Genomic DNA, 18,131 nt, shown 5'->3' with positions numbered 1-18,131 from the left:
AGTTATCCTATAATTGTAAAGAGGACTTCTTATAACTGTATGTTTATATTAAAGAATGGTATCTACATGAAAAATGAATGCTTCATTGAAGCATTGAAAATGATAGTCTTCTTTCATATATAATAAAAAAGCTGAGTAAGCATGACATGCTCAGCAGTCACTCTCAACACTATCAAACTATCATGAACTATCATGATAATCAGTATTGCACTCAGTTAGAATTAGTGATAATGAGTTTGAGAAGCTTGAGTAATAGCCCTCTTGTGGTGCTAAAACTGGTGACGGGCTACATGGCCCCAGAAGTCTGTACTTCTTATTCAATTAAGAAAAGCTATTTTTTAGTAATACAGACGAAGTAAACAAGACATATAAAAGATAAGAAACAAAGAATAACTTAGCAGTAGAAAATTTTGATGAATGATAAATAAAAAGAATTTTAACAACAAAACTTTAACAACAAAAAGAATATTTTTTTATCAAATTCCAAAATTAAATGAATAGTAGAGTAACAACATAAATAAAATAGATATTTAGAAAAAACCTTAAACGAATGATATAATAAATGAAGAATAAGATTATAAAAAAAATGGTTTACTTGTCAATGTCATCAAAATATGAAAATGAATAAATCAGAAACAAATCTCATTTTTAACGAAATTAACAATAAGTATTTGAGATGAAATAAAATATTTGGAAGTATTCCAAAGAAAATGACTAGTATGCTGGAAAGAACTGTTCAAAAGTCTAGTTAAGATTAAATTTAGATTTAAAATTGGAATACTTGAAAATTTGTGAAATAACTGATAATAAAATTATTTGTAGAGTTGGGAGTAGCAAATTACATATCAATCAACAACATAATAACGCATATGAAAATATTGAGTCGATTATAACAAATTATAAGAAAAAGCTATAATAGTCATAAATGTTTCCAAAATTTCTCAGTTTTATCCCGTCACCAATGCTTTATTTTACTCTGCAATGAGTTCTATTTTTCAATGTTTTATGAATGTTATATTCAACGAAATACAAATCACACATTGCATTTTAACATGCAAAAATTGTATTCAAAAAGATGTTTGAATATAAATATTTTGAACCGATCAAATGCTCTGGCAGTTTTTTCGCTTTATTCTTAATATTTATGTCATTTATCTTAAACCTTAAATTATCAAATCATTTAATGATATAATCCATGGTGAAAGAATTATAAAATTTTATAACTTCTGTCAGAGTAAATATAATAAAATTCTTTGAATATTCTCTTGACTAAATAAAAATTGATATTTGTTAAGTTAAGTATTGTCATTTTAGCAATAAATTATTTCTCATAATAATTTTACTCCTAAAGTTGTGAAAACAATTATGTATCTAATAATTTCATTGCTTAAGTAGGCATAACATTCAAATTAGCAGACTCTGTGCTATATGCATTTTTTTAAACATAAGAGAAACACAAGAGTATTTGGTTTAACATTGGTATTTGTCAAAAAGTATCATCTATGATATGAAAGAATAGTTGTAACCCAAAGAAGCCGTTGCCAAATCCAACGTGGTATTCTGCAAGGTCCAAGACTAGCCATTGCACTGGCTATATGACGTAACCAGTCACGAATACCCCGTGGTGCATGGCCCCCATTGACATAGAGGACATACGTAAAACCATCTTTACATTTGCCATGAATTACATAATAATATGGTAAAAAACTATGTAATCGAAAGTGACATCTTTGATAAAACAATATAGCTGGTGCATTGCTGGATAATACATGCAGGAAGACTGCTTTTACGGAAGAACGTTCTGGAGCAGTGACATGTGCTAATAATTGTTCCAATAATAATGATGCAATCCCATTTCTTCTATATGCACGACGGACACCTAAGCTAAGAATGTAACCCACTAAGCAATCATTTCCTAAGCCTGAACACAAAATACCACGATCTTCTGTGTTCAATTTAGCATAAGGCTTTATTTCTGCAACAATGAGTCCAATTATTACTCCACCATATACAGCTGCAAGTGCATAAAACCGTGAGGAACTTGTTATATCTTCATACCACGAATAAGGATAATCTATGACAAAATAAATTAATGCTTTAATATAAGTGACTTTTGATATTATCTTTAATACAAGATGAATAATTTATAAAATTAACATATAATAACATGCACAGTTATATTAAATTTTTGATAATTTTTTGTTATTTCATAAAATAATTTATAACATATTTATTAATTAATCCTTTATGGCCTTATTCTAGTTCAAAGATATATGTGTATGTATAATATAATTTTTAACATTTTTAATTTATTTATAAATTATTATCATGCTTTAAAATATAATGTACTTCTTCTCTTTGACAAGTATATTATTTTGTATTTTATTATAAAGTGAATAAAATATGATAAAACATTTAAATTTATAAAGTATTATATTCTCAAATGATAAAAAATATACATTATGAATAGATGTAATAAGTTCTATTATTATTGGTCTATATTTACTTTTTAATTAATGTTAGCTGCTAATTATTATCATACTTGTACAGAAATAAAACTAATAAGACTTATTACTAAATAAAAATTGAACTAAGAGGAAATAGTTGCTTATCAAATTGATAAGTATTGATAAGATACAGTGGTAAAAGATAATAAAGATAAATATTATTAATTATATAAACTATTACTATTATATACAAGTCTTATATCCAGTTCTATATGAGTTTATAAATAAATAACATAAAATATGCAAACAGACTCATATCTTATAATTCAAATAAAAGAAACTATTTGAAAAATTGTTTGATGTCATCATTATATATATAATAGTAATAATAGAATATGATATTATATATGTTACAAATACTTGCCAAAATTGTATATTGGGTAAAACAAATTAAACAAAAGCAAATTAAGCAAATAATTTCAGAATAAATTTGTTTAGAAGCAAATTATAACAAAAAGAGTATGTTTCTATAAATCCAAATTTATAAAGAAAAGACTAGATAAAGCACCATTTAACATTTCTTTTATTTAATATTTATAATGTCTAATAAATTTATAACACTAATAAACTACAATTGCATTAAAAATAAATATTTTTAACCACATTAGATACAAATATTATAAGTTAAAAAATAATATACTTTATTATTGGTATTACTTCCTTATTTAAAATAATTTGACATGATACTTATACTATAATAATTTAATGGATTTAATAAATAAACTAAAAATATAAAGCAAAGCATTAAATGAAACACACTTTATGCTAAAAGAATTGTAAATGACTTATTCAACTAACATACAAAAGCCAAATAATGAATGATTAAGGCCTCATTATTCTAAATACGAACTTCACTTACATCTGAACATAAAGATTATTATTTTTGAAAAAATAGATAATTAAGAAAATTATGAAGTTCTCCTTTCTTAATTCCAGAATTAATGCCAAATCAATCTCTTTTTAAAGAGTAATCCTTGAAACATTTACATATTTGGTATAATACTTTGTTGGAACTGAAATGTTATGACAATTGAGTCAGCAGCCACGGATAAAAAATAATACAGAAATATTGTATTGACTAAGTTCAAAGAAACTAAATATAAAACCAGAAAGGATTAATTGCATGTGAGAAACAAGTGTAAATTACTCTTTATATGAGGTGTTTGTAAGATTTAATCTTAAAACTGATGGGAAACTTCGTACCAATGGGGAACCAATCTTGACAAAGTGCCCGTACTTCCTCCAAATCATCTGGACACAGGAAACGTAACTGGACATCACCCAGAACACACAAAGGTACAGTTGCCGGTATCACGGAAGTCTTTTGATCATTAGATAAATTTCTTGTGGTATTTTCATCCGTGTATTTATGCTTGTTTTCTTGAGATATTTTGAAGTCACTTTTCTCGATTTCCGGCAAAATAAGATATCGATTAAAAGATACGGCCATCACGCCACAACTTTTCTACCATTTCATTAGTCATTTCTTGTACAATGTCAAGCATGTCACGTTGGATGTAATCGTTTGCTAGTAAACATATTGAAATCTGCCGACATTTTGTTTCCCTCTCTATAGCTCCCTATTGTCATCTCTTTCCTGCTCACTCGTTAACCTCTTTCTTTTCTCTCGAACCATCTGTCTTTTTCACCTTTGATTTCTAAGATCTAACACAATCATAATATGATTCTTTAAATTTTTTGTAAAAGGAAATTTTGCCTTATAAAAAGATAACTTTTTGTTACAACAATAACTCTTCTAAATGTCAATTTAACGAATAATTTTATCGTCGTTTGAAACTTCAAGAAAAATTATTGTTGTAATGTATACGTATAGATATGAATGCGTATAAAAATCCTTTAGAAAATTCAAATTTTGTATCTTTATTAATTCATATTCAAAAACAAATGTAACGTTGTTTACCAAATTTATATGATCCTTTTGTAATCATTTAATAATACTTGATACGAATATAATTATTAATTAAACAAATTTTATAATAAAGTATATATGTGTGTGTGTGTGTGTGTGCGCGCGCGCGTGCGTGTGTAATGATATGTATTACAGTATCAGTTTTTGTTATAATTTTCACTCTTTTAAATTAATATAATACACATTTTATAAAATACTCTGGTATTTCTTACACTAATTTAATCGTAGAAGGGTGCAAAATCTTCAGAAGAGAGCGGTTCATGGATCAGGATTCGAATTTGCGAGTGTTCCAGTATGTAGCGCTATTAACTATCTGCCGCCCTTTTTAAGAATATGAAAAGAGTTGTTTTAGCTTTATCAGTCGTGCAACAGTATCAAATTATTGTAAAATTATACAATTACACAAATTACTATACAGAAAATTACGAACTCATAGTAAAATTGTACAATTATTATAAACGTACAAATTGAATTGAATAAAACAATATTATTTTGCATATGAATCCTCAAATCTTTTATTCTCGATTAATCCTCTTTAATCCTCAATTCTCATTAGTTTAAGAAATAGGTTATAAAAAGTGAAGAAAAAGTTTGAGAAAATTGATAAGTATTGGTAAGTATTAAGAGAATAAGATAGCATGATTCAAAACCTTCCGAAATTTTTAGAAATGATTTCCTGGAAATCATTTTTCGGGAAAATTCGAGAGCAACAAATTTTCGAACACGCCAACTTAGCAATTTTTTTATCAGGAGAACACATAATATAAGAGATAACACTTTTTTGGAAATTCTTGGAAATGACATCATATTCCAATTGAAATTCTCGGGTTCTTGAAGAAAATTTTCGTTAGAATCTCAATTTTGTATCGGGTGAACAGAATAGCCTAGGAGGTGACACAAAAAATTTACGAGACCTATTTCAGAATTTTGAACCAATTTTGTGATTTTTATACGATTCCTCTTTAAATTCCGTGTGTTCTTAACTGTTTTTCCATTTCATTTTTTAATTTTTTTGCATTTCTGTGGGATTAGATAGAGGAAAGAATAAATAACAAAATTGTAAAACTCATTCAAAATACATTTTGTATAATTATCTTACGATAAATAATCTTATTTTTTATTGTACTATATAATCATTTTCAAGAAGATATTGTCGCTGGTTACTCTTGATTGTTACTGATGCTAACTGCTTGTAGTATTCTGATTGTTGTTTCTGTCCTAAAATAATTTTTCTGTAACCAATACAAATACTTAAATGTATACTGAAATACTTAGATGTATAATTTTTGAGCTATGTCAATGATTCTATTTCTCTGGAGATTATAAATATATCTAAATTAAATTAGTTATTTCAACTACATAATCTTTTACAGGAAATAGTATATTTATTAACTATGGTGGCAATACTGGCAATACTGTGATACTGATAACTAAATGTAGATTATCATGAAGTTACCTTTGTAATGGAGTATAGATTTTTATGTATATATATTTGTTAATTTATAGCAATAAATAATATCACTTGAAACAACGTTACCTCGCATAATTTCTTTTTGAAATTTTTATGCTTACATCTCCTTACTTAATTAAGAATTTAGAGTGGAATGAAGTTGAACGTGTGTTAACAATGTAAACGAATATTTATATTGAAGTACTATATTGAACATACATTTTACATTTTCTTATTATCTTTTTCGTAATTTATGACTGCCTAAATTATCTGTATACATTTGTATATTACATATAAGTATAGGTATAAAAGATATAATGCAGTGGATGTAATATTATATATAATATCGAACGTATGAGTGAAACATGTTCCTCATGTCTTATGAAAATTACCCATTAAATTGGGTTATGAAAGTTATAAAACTCAACAAAATTCAAAGGATTCAGTTGACATAAATTAAAATAAGAAAAATGGTTATACCAAAAAATCATTCAATAAGTCGGTCCTCTAGTTGTTTACGAAAATATCGAATACTGTTTGTATTTTGTATTACTGTACTTTGTGTACAAATTTATTTAGCTCATATATTCTTCGGTTTGGAAATCGGAAATCGAAAATTTAGTCGGCTGTCTTCAGGGGAAGTAAGTTTTAATATGATTTTTACTATATATAATATAAATATTATCTATTAGTCGCATTATTAACATTATTATACCAATTATGTATATATTGCTTTGCATATAGGACTCATCTCAACCTACAGAAGATGAAGGTTTACCAAAAGGTTTACGTCAATTGAAACTTCCACCTGACAAAATTAGTAATTCAAATAAAATTCTACAATTTCAGCGAAACCGTACTACTAGAGTAAAGCTAGATCGTAAATCATTAAATTTTACTCCACCTTGTGAATTTACTGGCAAAGAAGCAGTGAGTGCTGTAACACGTGCACAAAGTCAAGTATGCAAACAACGCATTGTCAATGTGACGTGCCTTAACCAACAAGGATTATTATACCCAGAAAGAATACAGTCTCTGTGCCCTCATTCTCCAGGATTTATAGATAAACCAGTCAGTTTAGGATGTTTTAAAGATGATAAAACATTAAGAATACTTTCTGGTTATTACCATGTTTTTAAAGGGAACAATTCTCCAGAACGCTGTGCTTTTCTGTGTCTTCAGTCAGGATATTTGTATGCTGGTACTGAGTATTCGTAAGTTTTTCAAATATTTAAGAAATTAAATGAAAAATTATATCAAGTATCAGTTACTATTCTACATCAAGATTTTAAATGTATGGTATTTAATTTTAGTGTTGAATGCTTTTGTGGAATGGAAAATCCATCTCAACTAAGACGATTACCAGATTCTAGTTGTAATATGAAATGTTCTGGTAATCCAAAATATTCTTGTGGTGGATATCTAACAATTAATGTATTTTGGACTGGAATTCAGAGTAAGGAAGTAAAGAATTGATATATCTATAGCATATATATTCATTATTGCTTGTAACAATGTAGATTTTTAATAAATCTCATCTTTTGTTTAATAGAATTTAAAGCACAAGAAGCTCGAAATACAAGTATAGATAGTGAAAATGAAAAGCCAGTTCGAATAGCATATTTATTAACAGTAAATGGCAGGGCCAGTCGACAAGTAAAACGACTTATCAATATTCTTTATCATCCTTCCCATTTATTTTATATTCATGTCGATGCGGTAATTATACTTTCTGATTTTAAGATATTCAAGACAACATTGTCAACCGGTAACGCACTATATACTCATGCGTGCATCATCGGTGGATCATGTCGTTGTGAACATGTTAATATGATAGAAGAATATGTTGTAATCCATGTACTTCCTATTTTCAGCGACAAGATTATCTTTATCGAGAAATGTTAGAAGTAGAAAAATCTTGCAAAACTAATAATATTAAGGTGGCAAGAGGAGAAAATTTAAGACATGCAAGCATTTGGGGAGGTGCAAGTCTTTTAACGACTCTTTTAAAATCTGCACAGCAGATGCTTGCACATCATCACCATTGGGATTTTCTTGTAAATCTGTCAGAATCTGATTTTCCTATAAAAAGCAATGCGCAATTAACTCAATTTCTTAGTTTGAATAAAGGTATGAATTTTGTAAAATCTCATGGAAGGGAAGTCCAACGATTTATCACCAAACAAGGTTTGGATAAAACTTTTGTAGAATGTGAAACTCGTATGTGGAGAATAGGCGATCGCAAATTACCAGATGGTAAATGTTCTTTCTTTCATTATATTTGATAATATTTGTAATATTCTCAACTTATTACAAAAAATGTTTTTATAGGTATTCAAATAGATGGTGGTAGTGACTGGGTAGCCTTAAGCAGAGAATTTGTAGAGTATGTTGCTAATCCAAATCCGGATAAATTAGTGACTGATCTCTTAAAAGTATTTAAATATACTTTATTACCTGCTGAATCCTTTTTTCATACAGTTCTACGTAATTCAAAATTTTGCAATACTTACATCGATAATAATTTACATGTTACTAATTGGAAAAGAAAGTTAGGCTGTAAATGTCAGTATAAAGCTGTGGTGGATTGGTGTGGTTGTAGTCCAAATGACTTCAAACTTGAAGACTTTAGCAGAATTCGCAATACAATAGATCGCAATTTGTTTTTCGCACGAAAGTTTGAATCTATTATTGACCAAAGAATCATAGACAGGGTAGAAGAATGGTTGTACCCTGAGAATTTAAATAAATCTGTGAATGCGAAAAGTTACGATGCGTATTGGCAAAGTTTATACCATGCAGCAGATTTGAGTCCTTTGAGTGATGATGCACAATTGACTGTTTCAAATTCCTTAGCAAGATTAATTTTTCGTAAACTAAATATAGATTACAAACATATCCGTCTTTTGGAAACAACTGCCTATTTTAAACAAAATCAGTTTGTTGGAATACTAATTCGTGCTGAAGCTGCATTACAACAACAAACTGTTCAACAAGAATATTTGGAACAAATAGAAGCTTTGATCTACCTAAGACAGAATTTTTCTACTAGTAGAGAATGGTTGGGAAAGATACAAAGTTTATCTGTTAATACTGATTATGATCAAAAAGAAAAGACATTTAGAAATTTGATGGGAAGTATAGGACCATATTCATATCCAGTTTTATCATACGAATTTGATACTACACTGACCATACCACAAAATCTGTCAATACTATGGGTGGATCCTTATGGTCGATTAGCAGAAGTTAATTATATACAGCTTGAAGAAACGACATTAGTAAATATAAGAAATTTTTAGTTATTGTTTTATATTTAATATACCATAGATAACTAACAGTTTGGTTATTTTCAGACAGGGTATGTTAAACCACAATTCAATGAACATCTAGTTGTGGGTACTTGGCATCTATTCTTAGTTGCTGATTCCTTATTAGTGACAAAAATGAATTTTTTGGTGACTCCTTTAGGATATTGGAAAAATAAAAAGATTGATGCAGAGAGAGCTAAGGAAATAAATAATGCATCTGCCAACAGTTATCATATTACTGAAGCAATGAATAAAAAGTGGTCACATTTATTAAATTCTGTAAATTTTTACGAACGAACTACACATACGACAGATAATGAAATTAGAATTAATTCTAACTTGGATCAATGGATAGACAAGCTAGTACAGGAACATTATGAAATTGATAAAATCTGTAATACTAATAACGCTAAATTAAAGTTACAAAAGTGTATTAATACTTACTGGAGCTCATTGAGTCCAGATTCAAAGGCTGATATCAGTAACCTATGTTAAAACTATCAATTAGTTTACTAAATATGTGCCATTCTCAATATTTTTAAAGTTTAACTTATTAAATACGTGTAAAGGTTAATAATCTTTTTAGATATTTTTATATCAAATACATGCTATACATATTCATATGGTCTATTTTAAAAGTATTTTACATCCTGAAATTAAAAAAATTTTAAGCTAATATAAGGAAATTTTTGTCTTTCTTTGGATATCCAAAGTTCAGTAATCTGATTATTTCACTATAGTAAAATGCCCCTTTTTCTATTGTATATTTGTATAAGTTTTGTTAATTTATATTCACATAGTAATGTATATACAAATTGTGTATAGATTTTCCTTAATTCTTATTTCTGGTAAATTTATATGAAATACAGAAAATTCAAGTTTGTTTTCACACACAGATATAGAATATTTAAAATTTTTGTTGAAAAAGTAATTAATTTATTTGCCATAATATGATTTTCATTTTACAAATTAATGAATTATGTTTTATATGCTGTAAGTAGAAACTATAATTTCTCAATATACATATTTATACCAAATTTGAATTACATTCCTACAAAATATTGCTACATGTGCCTTCAATTTTGTTAATTCATAGAAACTTGAAATTTCAATAATAATTGTGCGTGTATATTGCGAAGTGATTTACATTACGATTTGAAAGGATGCCCCCTGTTTTTAAACAAAAAATAAGCTAAGAACATTAGTTTAATTATTATTGTGTACTCTTCTCTAAAAAGATCAATCTATGAGTATGTTTTATTTTACATGATATTATTACATGTGTATTATGCAATTTATCTGTGCATATGTATGTTCACCATTGATCTGTTAATCTTTTTAAAATATATAAATGATGGTTAACTACACAAAAACATTTATGCGAATATCATTTACAAATGTAAATATTTATAAAAATCAAAAAGAAGAACTGATTTAAGAATTGTCTTATCATCTTAAATTAGTGCGAAATCAAAATAATACAATGTCCTACAGTTAATTATATGATATGACACGACGAGAATTGCACTAATGTATTAAATAATGGGTAATTAGCTAAAATTGGCTACAAAAGATATTTTATTTACAAACGGAAGCTTTTAAATTGAATAAAATTAGTAAACTTTTCTTAAATATTTCGAAACACCCTGACACCCAATAATTTTATAATAATACTTAATCAATTTTTCATTGCTTCATTATGTTAATGTTTATTTATAAAAATACTTTATTTATAAATAAATAATTTTATATATAATATTGTTATTCACGTTAAGTAAGACTAATAATAGAAAAAGTTATTTAAAATTACGTTATTGCTTTTACTATTAATATATTTACGTGCGTCCAGAAATATATTTATATTAAATTTTGTAAACATAAAATAAAGTTATATAGCTTACAATGCATGCATATGTTATATATGATAATACTTTTTGTATTTATCCACTTAGTAAAAATTCACTAAAAGATATACAAATATCAATTTTAAATTTACCGCTAAAGGAACGTTCAAGCCATCGATTATTGTGAATCTCTACATTGTGCATGTGCTCTCTATGATGCGTAAAGTAAATGTGATATTATGTTTAATACAATATAATTAGAGCCATATTGAAATATTACATCTAATATGTGACCAGTCGATATAATACAAAAATTATAAGTCTTATAAAAATAACTGGCATTAAAATATTTTATATACAATAATACACTAATACCGTAGCAAGCAAAAGTAAATAATTAAGAATTGAAAATTCAAAAAGTTCATCAACTCTTAAAAATCATTAATAAATTCAATCTTCTCGTATTTTGTATTTGTGGGTTTTATATGTTTAGTTGTTTTTAATAAATTATGAATTCATATATGATATAACATACCGAATAAGACTAATAGATTGAATACAAAGAAGTTAGTTTCTGTGATTGCAGTGTTTAACATTCATAATATAATGTATTAACAATTGTTTAAATAATAAAAGAGTGCCTTATTTGAAACTAGAAAATTTTATAAATACTATGTCATAAGTATAATATCTCTTTAATACTTCTACATGAAGAGAAAATAGTATAAATATTAATGGGATTAAGAAACATTATATGCCAAATGATAATTATAAATAGTATTACTAAATACTTTTATGTACAGAATATGTATTAAATATATTTAATTTAACATAATAGCATTGTCAATTCTAAATGGAATTAAATAACAGGATTTAACATAACCACAAGTAATGTTACATAAATAGAACCATGAAAATGTATAGACTAATGCATCATCAAAGATATGTTTTTCAAAATCAAAAACTTTTACCTCTCACATATACCTGTATGCGATTTCAAATACAAGAAGGGAAAAAGATAGAAAAACATAGAATATCTGACATCAAAAGTTATTGGTTTGATAAATATATAAATTATATTAAGAATTATGAACAAGTACTGGAAAAAAATTTTCCAAAGACAATGCATGTATATCGTATATTTAGTATTGGTACCAAAGATTTTATTCAAGAGGTAAAAAAATTTCTTCTGGTAATGAAAAAGCAAAATATTGATGGAGATGGTAATTTAACTGCAGATGAACTAAGGTTGAACTATACAATGCGTAAAGATTTAATAAAGATATTTCCTGTGTTACTAATATCTGCCATTCCTTTTACAAATTACATCATCTTTCCTTTAGCATATTATTTTCCAAGATATCTTTTAACTTCTCATTATTGGACATTACAACAAAAATTGGATTTTATGCTACTGGATCATAAGAAAAGATTAAAACATAACAGACCATTGTTTAGGTGCATGCAAGCAGAGCTTAACAATGTTAAAAATCAAACACTGAAATTAAAATGGAGTGGTATTATTGCATGTATTGGCAGTGGTACACATCCTAATGTGAAAGATATTATTGCCTGTTCTGAATTATTTACGGGTCCACCATATTCATTAAATAGTCTTAAAAGAAAACATACAGTATGTTAACTTTAATATTTAATTTAAATTAATATTGTTTTTATATATTATTCAATTATATTTTAGTAAATTAATTTCACATCTATAACAATTTTTTGAGAGTAAAATCTTTTATAAATATTAATATAATGCTGAATTACATTTTAGAAAGAATTACTTGGTATATATAATATATCTACTTGGACACCTTTTAAAAGAAAAAAATTAACAGAACGGGCTATGTTAATAAAACAAATGGATCAAGCAATACAAAAAGAAGGTGGACCTACTACAATGTCAAATGATGCAATACGTTGGGTGTGCATAAAATAATATTCTAATATCTTTGATATTTTTTATACTATTTATTCGATGATTTCTTTACATATTATACTATATTTATTACATATATTCAAATTATAAAATATTTTAGGCACTTTCATTTAGGGGTGTAAGTCCTGCAACTATGTCCTTAGAAAGTATGAGAAATTGGCTAGAACAATGGTTCATAATATCAAATACAGTCGATGAAAACACAGTTTCATTATTGTTACATAGCCCAATACTGCTGGCATACAATCATCCTACTAACTGGATCCTTTTATACACTTAAAACATTATCAAATATTTGTTCTTTTTATTGTAAAAAAATGTATAAGAATTGTAACAATACAAAATTTAAATATTTGTGTTTGAATTGTTTGTATAGCATATATGTAAATAAATAAATTGTACATTATGCACTGTACAAATGTATCTATGTCAGAAGGATACAAAAATGTACACTTTCTATAGTATTATATAAATATTTTATCGTATTTTCAGAAAATTTTCTTTTTTATATAGCTAGCAATTTTTTATTTTTTTTAAACAGAATTGTTATTTTAGGAAAATAAAGCAAGAATAACATGTACATAAAATAAAATAATTATAACTTGTACACAGATGACATACTTTCATTTTGTCAAATATACATCTTTCATTTTGATATTGTGTATACATTACAAAATATAATTGTCACTTTTTACATATAGCTGAATATAACATAATACAAATGTAACTCTTTTATTAGCTACAAGTATAAATTTTTTCAGTTGTTAAACATAAATTATTTTGTCAAATTACACAAACATGATATGTCATTTGAAATAAATGATTACTAAAGCCATAAAAAGTATCGAAAGAATTTTACCAATAATTACATTCTTTTTCATTAATCAATAGGTATATAAGCAGGTAGAACACCAATTGGAGGACGTTTCAATTTTTTTGGATCAGAAACAGCTTCTAATTCATCACTATTTTCATTTATTTCCGAATTTGTATTATTATTAGACGTTTCAATTGATGTATTAGAACGAACTATAGAATCTATATTTTTCATAAGATTAATTTTTTTCATAATGATTTCTTTTTTTTTATCAAGAGATTTATTTAAAGCAGGTGCTTGTTCATAATATCTAAGTCTGTTTTCAGCAGATAAAGTATCTTTTGTAACAGTTGTTACTGTTTGACTGCAATGCGTATTGTATTTTCTTTTTAAATGATTTTGTTTCTTAGAAGGTGATTGTGTTTTATGTGGATAAGGACAATACTTACCTTTATTGCATTTCTCTGTTTTCTCAAACTCTGGACATAGATTTTCATGGCGCTGCTTACACTGTAAAAGAAGAAACTTCCAGCTCTTTGAAAAATATTGTCTTGTATGTGTTATTGATATATTAATTATATACTTAAATTTTCCCCCACTAATAAAACTAATTGTCAAGATATCAATATTTCATTTAAAAATTAATTAATAAATGAATAATTATTGACAAACTATAAACATATAAATTACTATTAAATATAGACAAAAATAAGTGTATAGGAAATAAATTATAATATGTTAAAAAAGATATCTAAGATTCTTTTAAATACTTAAAATTTGCATTAAAATTTAATTCATATTTAATAAATTTATATCAGTATATTTTTACTGATAAGTACTTATGAAAATTACTGTAAAAATATTTATATAACACTCTATTTATATAAGTAATAAAAATTGTCTAATTTCTTATTAATCTTCTGAAGACAAATTTTCCATAATACTAGTACATATGAGTATACAGAAGTACAAAAGAGAAGGTTATAAAGATTTAATAGAAGATAGTAAATATTTTAGTTCAAAAAATAAAAAATGAGCACTTACCTCACTACCTTTGGCACAATATCCTTGCAAGAAATCTATACAAATTGGAGTACTGGAAGAAACTTTGATGTGACGATAAGGGCAAGCATCCCGAGTACAGCAACCTTCCAAGAAGTATTTACAAGTTGGCATTTTTTCTGGACCTATATCATGAGATAATGGACATTTATCCAACAAACAATTTCCTTGAAGAAATCTAAAAAACATATTTTCTCTATTAAACAAACAATGTGCTTTTTTATATGTCATATAGATACAAAATGTTACTTTACTTTTTACAGAGAGAAATTTGTTTCTTGTCATGACGCTTTACACAAATCCCTTTTTCATGATTTGAACAATATCCAAATTTTTGAAATATTAAACATGGTTGGTTATTTTTTTGCATTTTGTTGCGTAATATTTGTATACTCTTTTGTTTGACTTTATTGCTACAAAAGAAAAAGACTAATAAAATGACTATATAGCTTCTAATAGTATTATATTATATGATGATGTAATAAAAAAGAATTTAATATGAAAAAGATTAAAGAATATAATATGTATAGAATTATAAACAAAACAATGAGGAAATATGAATTTAAATGTTAAGAGAGATATAATTAATGAAATAAGACTATGAAGCTAAAGATAACCATATACCTTATATTATTTTTATAACTTATTTTTTGTGACATATTAGATGGGGATTTAATTGCATTTGTTGAATTCAATATTTTTTTACTTGGACTATTTGAAGTTTCTTTCATAGATTTTACTCTACATAATTTTTTCCCATTGGTAGCTATTATAAATTTGTCAACTTTAAGATTTATTGCCCGTTTTTCTGAAATTGAAATGTAGACAATATGAAAATCTGTTCTATATTCACTTATACAATTTTATGTAATATAGTATTATCACTTACTTTTTATTCCATAACTTTTACGTACTAAATGATTTTTGGAACATTTATAAACAATTCCTCCAATCGTAATTAGTTCCATCTTATTATTTCTGTAAAATTTTTCATAAAAAAATTATTATTATTATTAAATTAATTTTTAGGATAAAATTATAGAAGCTATCTAAAACTTAAAAGAATGTTATATCTTTTATACATACATTTTAGATACATCTGCAGTCTTTTTTTGACCAAGGCTTGCATGTTCTCTTGCATTTGTAGTTTTTGATGCTGTTCGATCTATTCTGTATTTATTTATTTTAGGTTTTATCACTGGTGATTTCACTAAGTTAATATCTTCATTAATTGACTGTTGCAAAACATTTGTTAGCTTTGTTTTCATAACTTTTTGAGGTGTAGGTTTTACATTTTTTACTATTGAATTTGAGGATCTTTTGATCTTAAATAGTTCTACTTGAGAAGAATTGAAGGATTTTCTTGACCCTCGCCTTACACGCAAAAGTTTTCTTTGTGATAAAACTACAATACTAGAATTGTTCACTTTCTTTTGATTATGAATAACCTTTGGAGAATTTGTATTCTTAACAAGTTTTAATCTTGAACAAACAGGATGGGTAATATTTTGTATTACTTTTTCTTTCTGCTCTGCCGGTTTAAATTGTTCAGAGGAAGACAACTTTTTGATTAATTTTGGATTAACATGTACTGATTTTTGTATAGAATTTGTACCTGTTATATTTCTAAAATTTCTTTGTACATCTTCATTGGAATTAATATTTTTCATCATTGTTGGATTAACATGTACTAAAGGTTTCTTATGTAATTTTGGATTAACATATATTGCAAAATTCTGGCGATTGAAGTTTGGATTAATATATACATTAGTACTTGTTAATACATTGCATGATTTGCTACTAGATGTTCTGGACAATTGTTGGGACTTATGAAGTAAATTTATATACGTCTCAGATTTTGCGGAATCCAAAGGTTGGTTTATAACAGGTTTATCGACACAGCACAATTTATCTGATGATTTCTTCTTATGATTTTCTATTAAATCTAAAAATAATAAATCATAAACATATAGATATAAAATAGCTTGACATGTGTGTATACGTGTGTGTAGATTCAGAATATTGTTGAATTATAATATATATTATTGAATTACAATTATATAATTAATATATTATAGAAGTTATAGATCATAAATTATAATTTACACATACATATTTATTATTACAATGATATAAATGTTCAGATTAATAAAGAAATATTATAAAATTGAAAATATAGATACGTTAATTTGTGGCATATGAGTTAAAGCATTTTAAATATATCAATATTTGTTATCAGCGAGAAGTTCATAATTTGTTGTTTCTTATTATTGTTTTGTCTTATTTTGTTTCCATATTCCGCCCGAACATTTACACAAGTATGGTTAATGAAATGACATAATTAACAGCATGATTTTATCTTTTGTTAAATTTATTTTAAATATGATAAAATGTTTATTTGCTACTATAGTTAGAACTGTAAAAAATTGTAAACTTACGAGTTAAATAGCGTATTTCCTTAATTAAACTTTCATCCATATTTAGTAGCATAAAATGTTATTTTTTATTACTCAATAAATGAAGAAAAATAGATTAAAGATAACAACTTCGCAGCATAAAAGATTATTCTATAAATTAGTATATATATTTCACAAATTACAATGCGTTGATGTTCCTTATGCCACAGAAATAAACTATTTAAAGCTAGATGTCGTTTTCTGAAAATTACAAATACTAGCGCTATATGTGCACGATAAGTGAACTATTTTCTATTATGGTTGAATAGCGGGATATTTTAACTTATAATTTTCGATTCTGTGACTATAATTATTACATCCAGAATAAACAATGTTTTTGACCACAGATTAAACAATATTTAATGGCCTCAGATTTTTAATGTTTGCAATTTAAAAAGAAATGTGATTTTATAAAGGTTGGATATAATATTAATGTAACTATCAAGGAAGAATTTAAATTAACAAATAGTCAATCAGTCATCGCGTACTTGACAGTAGCTTTGTTTACCTAACGTGTATAGGGTACTCAGAGTCTAATTTATATACGTGTTTATATGGAACGTGAACCCGAACTTGTTGTTTTAATTTTTAATATTATTCAGTGAACGTGTAATAAATTTAGATAATTTCTGTTTAAATAATTCGCGCTTTTTCATAAATGTTTCTCTTAACTTACACGCAAACGCAGGAGATATTGATCTGTGTCCATGAATATACTGGGTCGCATATAAAAGGTCTGTAACTTACCACTAAACTTATATATATCCACTTGTGGTATTCAAAGAGATACCTTTTTTATGAAGAAAAAC

The 18,131-nt window shown here is 26.2% G+C and overlaps 4 protein-coding genes and 1 long non-coding RNA gene across 5 annotated transcripts; 2 read left to right on the top strand and 3 right to left on the bottom strand.

Annotated features, from left to right (window-relative positions):
* Positions 1 to 820: 820 nt before the first annotated feature.
* LOC132913837 (N-alpha-acetyltransferase 60) lies at positions 821 to 4,311 on the bottom strand. Its single transcript, XM_060972458.1, has 2 exons — positions 3,711 to 4,311; positions 821 to 2,074 (listed from the first exon to the last, which is right to left on the bottom strand). The coding sequence occupies exons 1-2, from the start codon at positions 3,955 to 3,957 to the stop codon at positions 1,497 to 1,499; spliced, it is 825 nt and encodes a 274-aa protein (XP_060828441.1). The 5' UTR covers positions 3,958 to 4,311; the 3' UTR covers positions 821 to 1,496.
* Positions 4,312 to 5,494: 1,183 nt separating this feature from the next.
* On the bottom strand, positions 5,495 to 5,981 carry LOC132913846 (uncharacterized). Its single transcript, XR_009659469.1, has 2 exons — positions 5,894 to 5,981; positions 5,495 to 5,669 (listed from the first exon to the last, which is right to left on the bottom strand). It is a non-coding gene; the product is annotated as an uncharacterized LOC132913846 (long non-coding RNA).
* On the top strand, positions 5,654 to 10,824 carry LOC132913817 (xylosyltransferase oxt). Its single transcript, XM_060972409.1, has 7 exons — positions 5,654 to 6,528; positions 6,632 to 7,101; positions 7,201 to 7,343; positions 7,440 to 7,606; positions 7,762 to 8,143; positions 8,219 to 9,168; positions 9,244 to 10,824. Exons 1-7 carry the CDS (start codon positions 6,358 to 6,360, stop codon positions 9,691 to 9,693), a joined length of 2,733 nt encoding a protein of 910 aa, XP_060828392.1. The 5' UTR covers positions 5,654 to 6,357; the 3' UTR covers positions 9,694 to 10,824.
* A 432-nt stretch (positions 10,825 to 11,256) lies between these two features.
* Positions 11,257 to 13,393, top strand: LOC132913834 (LETM1 domain-containing protein 1). The gene is made up of 3 exons (XM_060972452.1): positions 11,257 to 12,675; positions 12,823 to 12,972; positions 13,088 to 13,393. Exons 1-3 carry the CDS (start codon positions 11,953 to 11,955, stop codon positions 13,265 to 13,267), a joined length of 1,053 nt encoding a protein of 350 aa, XP_060828435.1. The 5' UTR covers positions 11,257 to 11,952; the 3' UTR covers positions 13,268 to 13,393.
* On the bottom strand, positions 13,000 to 17,487 carry LOC132913821 (zinc finger CCCH domain-containing protein 3). Its single transcript, XM_060972415.1, has 7 exons — positions 17,305 to 17,487; positions 15,953 to 16,811; positions 15,756 to 15,844; positions 15,491 to 15,674; positions 15,121 to 15,279; positions 14,849 to 15,044; positions 13,000 to 14,314 (listed from the first exon to the last, which is right to left on the bottom strand). The coding sequence occupies exons 1-7, from the start codon at positions 17,354 to 17,356 to the stop codon at positions 13,868 to 13,870; spliced, it is 1,986 nt and encodes a 661-aa protein (XP_060828398.1). The 5' UTR covers positions 17,357 to 17,487; the 3' UTR covers positions 13,000 to 13,867.
* Positions 17,488 to 18,131: the final 644 nt, after the last annotated feature.

The sequence above is a fragment of the Bombus pascuorum genome, chromosome 13 (genome assembly GCF_905332965.1).
Source record: "Bombus pascuorum chromosome 13, iyBomPasc1.1, whole genome shotgun sequence".
Lineage (NCBI taxonomy): Eukaryota > Metazoa > Arthropoda > Insecta > Hymenoptera > Apidae > Bombus > Bombus pascuorum.
Note: the sequence above shows the minus strand (reverse complement) of the source record. Positions and strands in the feature narration are given on the sequence as shown.

Coding starts and splice junctions, on each gene's coding strand:
- LOC132913837 (XM_060972458.1), bottom strand. CDS start 3,957: ATGGCCGTATCTTTTAATCGATATCTTATTTTGCCGGAAATCGAGAAA. Junction 2,075..3,710: donor TCAAGATTGGTTCCCCATTG/GTACGAAGTTTC, acceptor ATTTTGTCATAG/ATTATCCTTATTCGTGGTAT.
- LOC132913817 (XM_060972409.1), top strand. CDS start 6,358: ATGGTTATACCAAAAAATCATTCAATAAGTCGGTCCTCTAGTTGTTTA. Junction 6,529..6,631: donor GTCGGCTGTCTTCAGGGGAA/GTAAGTTTTAAT, acceptor CTTTGCATATAG/GACTCATCTCAACCTACAGA. Junction 7,102..7,200: donor TATGCTGGTACTGAGTATTC/GTAAGTTTTTCA, acceptor ATTTAATTTTAG/TGTTGAATGCTTTTGTGGAA.
- LOC132913834 (XM_060972452.1), top strand. CDS start 11,953: ATGAAAATGTATAGACTAATGCATCATCAAAGATATGTTTTTCAAAAT. Junction 12,676..12,822: donor GTCTTAAAAGAAAACATACA/GTATGTTAACTT, acceptor ATTACATTTTAG/AAAGAATTACTTGGTATATA. Junction 12,973..13,087: donor CAAATGATGCAATACGTTGG/GTGTGCATAAAA, acceptor AAAATATTTTAG/GCACTTTCATTTAGGGGTGT.
- LOC132913821 (XM_060972415.1), bottom strand. CDS start 17,356: ATGCTACTAAATATGGATGAAAGTTTAATTAAGGAAATACGCTATTTA. Junction 15,675..15,755: donor TAAAAGTTATGGAATAAAAA/GTAAGTGATAAT, acceptor TTTCAATTTCAG/AAAAACGGGCAATAAATCTT. Junction 15,045..15,120: donor CAAATTTCTCTCTGTAAAAA/GTAAAGTAACAT, acceptor TATGTTTTTTAG/ATTTCTTCAAGGAAATTGTT.